This window comes from Papaver somniferum, chromosome 7 (genome assembly GCF_003573695.1).
Source record: "Papaver somniferum cultivar HN1 chromosome 7, ASM357369v1, whole genome shotgun sequence".
Taxonomy (NCBI): Eukaryota; Viridiplantae; Streptophyta; class Magnoliopsida; order Ranunculales; family Papaveraceae; genus Papaver; species Papaver somniferum.
Window position 1 is genome coordinate 193,061,201 of NC_039364.1, and position 10,786 is coordinate 193,071,986.

At 42.7% G+C, this 10,786-nt stretch overlaps 1 protein-coding gene across 1 annotated transcript; it reads left to right on the forward strand.

The window, feature by feature from the left end:
• Window positions 1–1,222: 1,222 nt before the first annotated feature.
• Window positions 1,223–1,744, forward strand: LOC113295744 (glutamic acid-rich protein-like). Its single transcript, XM_026544069.1, has one exon. The coding sequence runs from the start codon at window positions 1,223–1,225 to the stop codon at window positions 1,742–1,744; it is 522 nt and encodes a 173-aa protein (XP_026399854.1).
• Window positions 1,745–10,786: the final 9,042 nt, after the last annotated feature.

Genomic DNA, 10,786 nt, shown 5'->3' on the forward strand with positions numbered 1-10,786 from the left:
TGAGAACTCTGATAGTAAGGTAGAGTGTCACCTCATGAGCGTGGAGATATGAGGCACTGCTTATTTGGGTGTTTGGAAGTTTAGTTATGGTCGATTTAGTATTTGCGGGCCCGAGCCCAAAAAAAGGAAACCATGTTTTATTAGGTTTTTTGGAAATAAATTTGATATAAAAGGGAATAACCCTAAAATTTATTTTGTGTTTTGATCGACCGACCAACACTCCCTCTCTTCTCTATCATCACACGAGTTCAACAGGAGGAGAACTTTTCCGCCGGATTTAGTCGCCGCCGATCGCCATTGTTGTCGTCCGGCCAAGCTCCGACCGGCGCCGACCAGGTAAGTTCGATTTTTTTTTTGTTGTTGTAGGTTTTATGATTGATGAGTTGTTCACAAAACCAAAAACCCATGGTTGCATGCATATGATTTATGAAGGATTTTTAGAAAATGTATGTATATGCATGTTTGTTCGTTTGTCGGAGGAACGAGAAAAAAATCCCTACTATGGAAGAGACACATAAAATTTTGAATAGATATGACCTAGTTGCAGTAGAAAAAGGTTTTGTTTATTAGGTTTCATGAAAACCCAAGTTGTTTTTGGAATCATGAACTTTGCAAACATTTTTGAGAACGTAGCTTTGTTCGTAAAAGTAGTAAGTAATAATCCTTAGAGTTAAAAGAATTTTGAAAAAAACTAGAGTTCATGATGAAAATTTGTTGAGAACTTCCGAAATTTTATTTGGAATATGGAGAGTTCTACAAAAATAGCGAATCCTCGTTTCATAGACGAATGCTCGATTGAGCAAAAGTTTTTTTTTTTATAATTTTTTTTTTGTGTGTGCGTGACTTATTCACGCTTTATTGAATGAAAATTGATTTTTTGAAAACACACAATTTATGAGTTTGGTGAATTCATAGTGTATGTGTGAATTCAGCGATTTTATAGCGTATGTACGCGCAAAAATCAGCGAGTGCTCACATAGAAGGTTATGTGAATTACTCATAGTTTCTCAAAAAGTCGGTGTTGACTCTTGAATAATATGTTTCATGATCGATTTTGCAGGTTTGAAAGAACGAGCAAGTTTTGGGGGTTTTACGTTGTTATCACTAAGTTCGTGAAATCGTAAATAGGTAAGAATTGAGGAATACCATTTTTGCAGGCGTTAATACCAGCGTGTTTGTAACTCCATATTCCTTGTCTCAGAAAATAGTGACTTCTAGCAGCATGAACGATTATTCTTCCATCTCTTCAGAAGAGGATTTAAAACCTTCCACAGTCAAAACTCGAGCTAAAGAGAATCGTGATATACCCGTCTACAATCAGCGAGTCACTTATGCTGAGCTCAGGAAGAGAAAAGCTGAAGATGACGAGTTGGAGGATCATATACGAAGAAGAGCCCGAATTAAGCGTCGGATAGCGAATGCTGAGGATAAGCTTCATTCATGTGATGTAGGTGTAGCTTCAGACTCTGATGCTTCAGAGGATGAATCTATGTGGGGACCACCAGAGCGTGAAATCAAGCCGGACCGGTACACTAGAGAAATTGAGAAGCTGACCCGAGCTGATCCCGAGGCTGAGCGTGAGGAGGAAGCTGGCTGGGACACCTATGAAGAAGATATTCACCCAGACTTCGTCAACGGCCCTGATAGTGATTCTGATGAAGAGCGTGAAGAGGATTCATCAGAAGACGATGATGATAGGCCTGATGATTCTGACAAATCCAACGCCTCTAATGAGTCTGACTGATCTTGCTCATGAATTTTTCTGAAATTATTTCCTTTCTAATGAAGTAGATACTTTCTGATTATTTGATTAATTTGGCTGTAGAGATGTTGCTAGAAATTATTTTTTGAACAATAATCTCCTATCGTTTCTCCGCCAAACTTCTCCACACTCTAGCTTTGAGCAATGACCCAAGATCCACGTAGGCAATGATGATCCACGACCATATGAGCTGGCTAGAGAGACACGTGACATGCTAGGTCATCAATCGCAACGTTGACTATAGCTGAACTTTCAGTCCCCAGTATTATTGCGCTCCTCCCATATCTCCGTGCATCTGATTCGAGGTTTAGGGTTTCAGCAGAAACCGCAACTGACTCATCTTATCGCTATATAATAAGTATCTTCATCTTGACTTTCAATACATAGGGTTTGATATTGATTCAACACATCTTCTTCGCTGCACACTATCAGAAGAAATTTTTTGATCATAATCATACCTCTCATCAACATGTCTGGTAGTAGTGCTTCTTCTCGAAATGGATCCTCGACAAAGTATCAGCCCGGGACACCTATTCCAGTGAGTATAGCATGTTTTCCAGCGTTTTCATGTGATTAGAAATCAATCCTGATCAAAGAAAATGATCCTTTGCAGGGCAATCAGGGGAATTGATCCCGATATAAACGGACTGTTAAGGCTCCTGCACGTTATAGGTCTGCTCGTGAAGCTGGTACTGGGACGTCTGTAAGTCTTCGACTGAAGATCTTTCTTTGACCGAGCATTGTCCATGTCTTCTGAATGTTCCATCGTTACAGGTTGACATTCAGGTTGTGGTCGATGCTATAAAACGAAGGAATGGGAAATCCGTAGTCGTGATCGACGATAGCAGCAGCCATGTTGATGAAGACTCTACTGATTCCGTGGAAGCTAGGGCTGGGGCTCACGAGTATCCAATAGCTGGACTCCCTTTTGAAGTTCCCATGACTAATACTTCTCCAAATAATAACATGGTCGGTGGATTCGTCATTCCAAAATGTCATGTACCTTTGTATACCAAAATTTGGAGGCGGTATTGGCACATTTCTATGACGGAAATATGGAGAGGTTTTCTCCCAACCCTTCTGATCACGGTCGCCGGATTGTTACCGATCATTGAAGAGATGAACCTGCAAGATGTCAAGAACCATGAACTGCACAGGTGGGATGAAAATATCTCGAATTGTGAAACTTTTCGGTTCAACATAAGCTGGCTTCGTCGTCGGCTTGAGATGATCAAAATCCACAGGGCAGCCGCAACTGCTGATGCAATTTCTACCACAACTGCTTTCTTGGAAGAGGAGAAGGCACTTGCCCTGGAATCGGCAAGAGTTGAGAAAGATGTCCAGGATTTGAAGGTGAAGACCGAGAACTTTCAAAATAAGTTAGACATGGCTTTCTTTAAGAATTACCCTCTGTTGGATGGTTTATTCTGAGTGAGCCTTTATGATTGTTTTTTTTCGTATAGGTTCAGACTTTTCTGTAGGCAGAATAATTGATAAAGAAATTTTTGTTCATTTATGAAATATTTAATGAACAAAGGAGTACTTTGCATACTCTTTGGAGGAATATAAATTACATTTTGAGAAATGCTTGAATTGATGAAAAGGTAATGGTTTTTTACGGATCAGGCGTAATATGTTTTGAGCCATTCGTCGTTGATGATGTTTCCTTCAATTCCTCCATTAACAACTAGGATTTTGTAGTATCCACTAGATACTTCCTTGATGACTACATAAGGCCCTTCCCATTTAGGAGAGAACTTGGGAGCGGAAATGTCTTGTTGGATATGCTTTGTTGTTTTCAGAACCAAATCTCCTATTTGAAATGTTCGAGGTCTTACCATTTTGTTGTACGCTTTGGAGAACCTATGTTTGTAAGTTTCCATATCTTTTTCTACTTTGGCTCTTCTCGACTCAAGCATGTCTAACTCGACAATCCTCAAATTGGACACTTCGGCTTCGTCCCACTGCACCCCACTTGCTGCTGCAATTCTTGCAGAGGTAATTTTGATCTCCTTTGGGAGGATGGCATCAGCACCATAGACGAGAGAATATGGTGAAGTCCCGATTGAAATCCTTGGTGCGGTGCGGTAAGCCCACAAAGCCATGGGCAATTCTTCATGCCACGTTCGTGGATTGTCATGAACTGTTCGACTGAGAATCCGGATCAGAGTTTTGTTGGTGCTCTCTGCTTGCCCATTTCCCTGGGGATAGTATGGCGTGTAGAAGATTTGTTTAATGCCGTATTCTTCAAATAATTCTGTGACATGTTTGTTGGCGAAGGGTCCTCCGTTATCTGTGATGATGTGCTTAGGGATGCCAAATCTGCATATGATATGCTCTTTGATGAAGGAAGCAATTATAATTCCAGTAGTGCACCGGAGAGGAATAGATTCAACCCATTTGGTAACATACTCTGTCGTCGTGATGATGTATTCATGCTGCTTCGAAGATGCTGGGTTGATCTTCCCAATAATATCCAGTCCCCAGCTGTAGAAGGGCCACGGACTGCTCACAGAATTTAATGGGAGACAAGGAGTGTGGATGAGATTACCATGAACTTGGCACTGATGACATCTCCGAACATAGGCGGCTGCATCATCTTCCATGGTTGGCCAGTAATACTTCTCATGAATTTGGAGAAATAATTTCTTCTTTCCTTGGTGCTCACCCTCGTGCATATCTTTCAGGATTGTAGGGATTTCATGTTCAGCCAAGCATCTCAGGAGATTCCCACCGAATCTTTTGCGATACAAAATCCCTTCCAAGTAGACAAAACGTTTGGATCTTTGAATGAGTTTGATCGCACTTTTCTTCTCTAATGGAAGATCGTTGTCACGGAGATACTTTACGTAAGGTTATCTCCAGTCCCCAGTGTGATGAAGTGTTAGAACCTCCAAGTGATGAGGTGGTGTCTGACAATTTGGACAGGTTCCTTGCAACTTTCTCGACCGAGTCTCCATAGAGGGCCAATAATACCCGAGTCTATGAAGTCTTCGGTAAAGCGTGATTACCAGGGTTTGCCCGCATACTTCCTCATGTATGCGCTTGAGTTGTTCACTGGCTTCTTCATCTCCAATTCATCGCGACAGGGATACATCAGGATTGCGATAGTATAATGCTCCGTGCAGCAAGAAAAAGTTTTTCAATTCCTTGAGGCTAATTTTCCCCTCCGTAAGAGAATTGCTCAATTCATGAATGATGGGCGCTCGCCAGTCGTTCGACTGAGCATCCTCGACTTGAGTGATCCAGGTAGATGACACAGAACGCCTTTGCACAGTGACGGATTTCTCGGACCCTTCGAACTGCATTTTGGATGCAAGAGTCGCTAGACAATCGGCATGTCTATTGTTGGTGCGGCCAGTATGAAAAATTGTTGCATCAGAGAAATGAGTTAATAGTCGTTGTGCCTCAGTCCTGAATGGGGCAAGTGTTATTTCTTTGAGAGAGTACACGCCATTCATTTGATTGACCAGAAACTTCGAGTCCCCTCTGATTTCTAGGTGTTTTGCTCCTGCTTTCTTAGCCAAAGATAGTCCTAGTAGAAAAGCTTCATATTCTGCCGAGTTGTTGGTGCAATGGAAATCCAGCTTGAAGGAATATGGGAAGACTTCACCGGATGGAGATACCAGCACAATACCTGCTCCACCAGTATCATTGCTTGGAGTAGCAGATCCATCGAAGTATAATAGACACGTTTCTTCCTGAATAATTGAGATCTCTGGAAACTCACCGGGCACTTCTTCATGTAACATCGTGATATCTTCTCCAGGGAAAGCGACAAGTAAATCTGCGACTGCTTGTCCTTTGATTGCTTTTGGGGAAACACATGCTATATAAAATTCTGATATTTGAAGTAGCCACTTCGCTGGTCTTCCAATTAAAGCAGGTTTCCACAATAAGAACTTTATGGGATCGGATTTGGCTACCAGCACGACCCTGTTTGATAGTAGATAATATCTGAACCTCTGGATCGCGTGAACCAATGCTAGACGCGCCCTTTCAACCTTTGGGTACCGGAGTTGAGCATCCCTCATTGTTCTACTGAAGTAATAGATTGGACGTTCGATGTCTTCTTCATCCTCCTGGGCGAGGAGTGCTCCAATAGCGACATCACTGGAAGCTGTGTATAGTATCAGAGGTCGTCCTTGTACTGGAGATTTCATGACAGCAGGTGATAGTAATATTTTTTGTATTTTCTGAAATGCCTCTTGTTGGACGGTCGTCCACGTGAAACTTGCTCCCTTCCTGAGAAGAGGAGTGAATGAAGCAATGAGTTGAGCCAGTCCAGGAATGAAACGCCGAATGTAGTTTACCTTACCCATGAAACTCTGGATTTCCTTCACAGTTCGTGGAGGAGGCATGGTGGTGATGGTTTTTTTTTGTCTGGATCGACCTTGATTCCTTCCGCAGTGACTAGGAATCCGAGAAACTTTCCGGAAGAAACGCCGAAAGCACATTTCAGAGGATTCATCTTTAGCTTGTATTCTCTGCACCTCTCGAAGACTTGTCTCAGAATGTCCAGGTGGGATGCTCGAGTCCTTGATTTCACCACCACATCATCAACGTAGTCTTCTACTTGCTTGTGCATCATGTCATGAAATATTGCAGTCATGGCTCGCTGATAAGTGGCTCCTGCATTCTTCACACCAAAGGGCATTACTGTGTAATGGAAGTTACCGATGGGAGTTCGGAATGCAGTCTTGTTAGCGTCATGCTCATACATCTTGATTTGGTTGTATCCGCTGTAACCGTCCATGAATGAAAACATGTCGTGACCGCTGGTTGCATCGACGAGCATATCAATATTTGGTAGTGGAAGTCATCCTTCGGGAAGCACTTGTTTAAGTTCCTGAAATCTACACAGCACCGGATCTGACCATTCTTCTTCTTGACTGGGACAATGTTCGCCAGCCACGTTGGATGCTGAATGGGTTTAATGAACCCTGTTGTTAGTAGTTTCTGGATTTCCACCTTGATTTGTTCCTCGAATTCGTGTCTGAACTGCCTGGGTGGCTGTTTGACGGGTTTGGAACCGGGAGTGATGTGCAGATGATGAGTAACCAACTTGTCATCGAGGCCGGGCATTTCTTCGTACGTCCATGCAAAGATATCTTGATACTCTTTCAACAGACTTATCAATCCTTCCCGTTCCTCAGGAGAGAGAGAAGAACTAATTAGAATTGGCCTTGGGATCTCGTCTGTTCCGATGTTGATAGTTTCGAGGTCGTCAGTCGTGGAATCCGTGTCATCTTGCAGCTGTCGTGGTGTGTCTCGAACTTCTTCATCGAGTGATTGCTCACTCTGACATGATTCTTCAGGGGGAGGATACTTTTCAGCGATCTCCCATGTTAATTGTTAATCCTTACGACGGAGATAAATGACTCTCCCTTTTGCATCATAATCAGTAATGAAGTTGGACCTTTTATGAGTTGTACCTTGACCCTGACGGCGTTTGAGTGGTGTGGTGGACGACTTGATGAGTTTAGCATCCGCAGGTGACGGTTTGTCAGCTTTCTCAATAGACTTCCAACTTGGGAGTGGAGTAATGTAGATCTTGCTTGGAGGTTCGGGGATGCTCTTTGGAGATTCCATGAACTCGGCATCGTGAACCGGAGCATAAGGAGATACCGAATCCGGGATGCGGATAATTTTGTTGTTGAGCAAAGCCTTCATACACTGGCGGTACGTCGAGGGAACAACCTTGTTGTCATCAAGACATGGTCTTCCGAGTATCATGTGATAATCAGGGTCTTTCTCGATCACATGAAGCTTGACATTAGATTGAAACATACCCATATGTATGACTCTGAATTCCTTCAAAACCCATCATCAGTATGGGATGATGAACGATTCTGGTTTGTGGAACCTTGGCCTCCTTGAGAGTCTTCATGGTGACGATATTCGTAGAAGCACTTGTATCGATGAGGACTCTCCTGAATTCGACACCTTTGATGGAAGCAGTTACGAACAGAGCGCGATTATGTCCTTCTTCTGCCATTCGGTCTTCTTCGGTGATGATGTTATTAATTGACAGTTCTGACATCATGGACACATGTTCGGTCACTAGAGATGGTGAGACAACTTGCACGTCAGATGATATTTGTTGAGTGCAGCAAAAGTGTCTGTGCGCTGATCTCTGGAGAAATGTAGAAGTCACATAGGTTCTCGATCAGTCGTGTGACCTCTTGTTCCACCGTCTTTTCATAAGTGGTAAAGCTGTTGGCTTGAGGAGGAGCGTCAGTTGAGGGATTCGGAGGTTCCACCATTTATGCTCCCAAAATCCTTGTCACGTGCACCAGGCAAGTGAACAAGTTATCAATTGCTCTCTTCAGCCGGTCCACGTTTCTTGACAAGTCTTCCTGTCTCCGTGCCAATTCGGCCAAACTTGGGATTTCTCTGTCAATTGATTCAACGGAGATAAATAGAGAGGTAAAGTATGAAAGTTCATTGTAACCAGAATTATTTGGAGGAACGTGAGTAGAGTTTCCATTTGGGATATCCTGGCTAGGGTTTGGAGTGGTTGAGTTAGTCCTAAGGCCGACCATCTTTGTGAAAATGAGAGATTGCAACCGAGATATTAGTCTCCCACTGTGGTCGCCAATCTATGGATGTGGAAAAACGGGTCTTCGGTTTTTCGGGAAGCGGAGATACGAGCGTGGTGTCGAGACCCCTCGAACGGGCAAAATGTTAATCCTCACACAGATGCACCGCTGCAAAGGGGGTGCTTAGATTAGGTAAATCAATCTGTATGACTCCGGCCTAAACCAAGACAATGGCCGTTCCAGATTCAATTCGGTCGCAAAGAGGGAGATGGGTTGATCTGTAGGAGGGAAGCTGAGAATTGTGTCGGATCAGTGATGATCGAGGATTGTGGGTGTGTTGAAGGTTTCTGCAATAATGGTGAACTGCTGAAGTTGAGTTCTGTGAATAAGTTTGTATCGAGTTGTTGACGGAAAACGTTGATACTGATGATTTGTCGTCCTCGATTTTGACTTATATATATTGCAAGAATGATGAAACACTAATCCCTGTAAGCGTGACGGTTTCTTGAGTGAAAGAGTGGGAAAGTGGGAGATCATGGTAAAGTCAGTTCGATGTCGTGTGGAGACTTGACTGATCGTGCACCCACTACTTTGCTAACTCCTTCAACCGTTTACACGACTTACGCACATTTCTCGTTGTGGATGAATCCACGTGCCGTAGACCTCCAGACCAAAACCCTAAGTGATATCCCCCCATTTGTGACGTGATTGATGTCTCACAAATCGTGGAGTCTGTGGGGCAGACGTGTTTTGATTAGTCAATTGTTGACTAATTAGACAATGAGTCTAATTTGGTGAACCAAGCATGGATGGTGAATTCTCGGCGATTCATGGGTTGAACATGTAGTTCTCTGAAAAGATGTCAGTATGATGGATTACCAACTAGTTGAGCGATTGAGCAAGTATTGCTCAATTCTGCGAATTACGAGAATTTAATGAGCAACTGAGCAAGTATTGCTCAATTCTGCAAATATTGAGAATTTGATGGACAATTGAGCAAGTATTGCTCAACTCTGCAAATTACTGAATATTAAGAATTTGATGGGCAACTGAGCAAGTATTACTCAATTCACCAAATTAACGATTTTGATAATCTTACGTGCAACTGAGCAAGTATTGCTCAATTCGACGAATTATCGATGAATTGCCGAATATTGATTATATTCGGGTAATCGAGCAAGTGTTGCTCGATTCATCCAATTACTTACTGTTGACGTGACCCAGTAAAATATCAATTAAAATATTGATGTTGATTAGTGAATCAACGTAAATTTTCTTAGTGTTCGAAGAGTACTTAGAATGATGGTTTCACAGAGCGTTCATTCGAAAACCCTAATTTTTTGGTCAATCCTCCATCAATTGGAGAATTGATGAAAATTAATCATGAATCAAGAGGACCGACCACATGGGATGAGGAGTGTCCATGTGGTTCCCAGTGCTCGAGTGAGCACGCACCAGGATTCTCAGTTTTAGAGTTGGTGAGAAATCATGAATAAATGGTGGATTCACCATTTACTGAAAATATTGATGGGTTCAGCCTTAGGTGTAAAACCTAGGTATGAGAGATGGGACCGACCAAGAGGGCATGGGACCGGCTCTTGGTGGTCACGTGACCGATTGTTGGTCGTTTGGAGGATTCTCCAGTTGGTTGGAGAGAGTTCGGGCCCAGTATGAGCAATTGAGCAAATTAGGTCAGAATTGAGAACACGTGTGGGACCGGCTTCGTGCAAGCCCTAGGAACGACCTGGTCGGTCATAGAGGCACGCACGTGTTACCATGATGTCCGTGTCTCCATACTGAGAGTTTTAGTATTTTCTGATGCGCATTTGAGCAATATCGTGAATTTTCAGAAGAGTTTCATCTTGGCTGAGAATTCTCGATTTTTTGGTGGAATGAGCATGTATGCTCAGTTCATCAATATTTTACAAATATTAAAATAAGAATGTTTTAATTTTTAAAATTGTCGTGAGAGGCTTGCCGGACGTGTGACCATGTTGGCTTTTGGTTTTTCGTGATTCGAGCAATATTTGAGAAAATATAGAAAACTCACGAATTTTACTCAAACCCAGGAGTTTCATGAATTGGGAAAATAATAATTAGGAGAAATTAGGGATTGCAAGGTGTGGTACAGGCCACGGCTAAGGCATGGCCGGCCGGCCAATTTGCCCGGTCCCGCACACCTTTCCCTATTTTATTATTATTTTTCATGAATCCTTAAGGTTATGGAGAGTCCTTGAAGATATGGAGAATCCATGTGTTTTTATTGAAACAAGGAGTTTAATTATAAAAAGCTAAGGATTGTGAGGTGTGGGACCGGCCACGGCTTGGGCATGGCCGGCCGGTCGGCTGGGTTACCCGGTCCCGCACACTTTTCCTTATTTTATAATATTATTTGGAGAATCCACCAAGTTATAGAGAATTCACAAGTTTTGCACAAAATAAGGAATTTTTCTAAGATGGAGAACCCTCATGAGTTTATGAA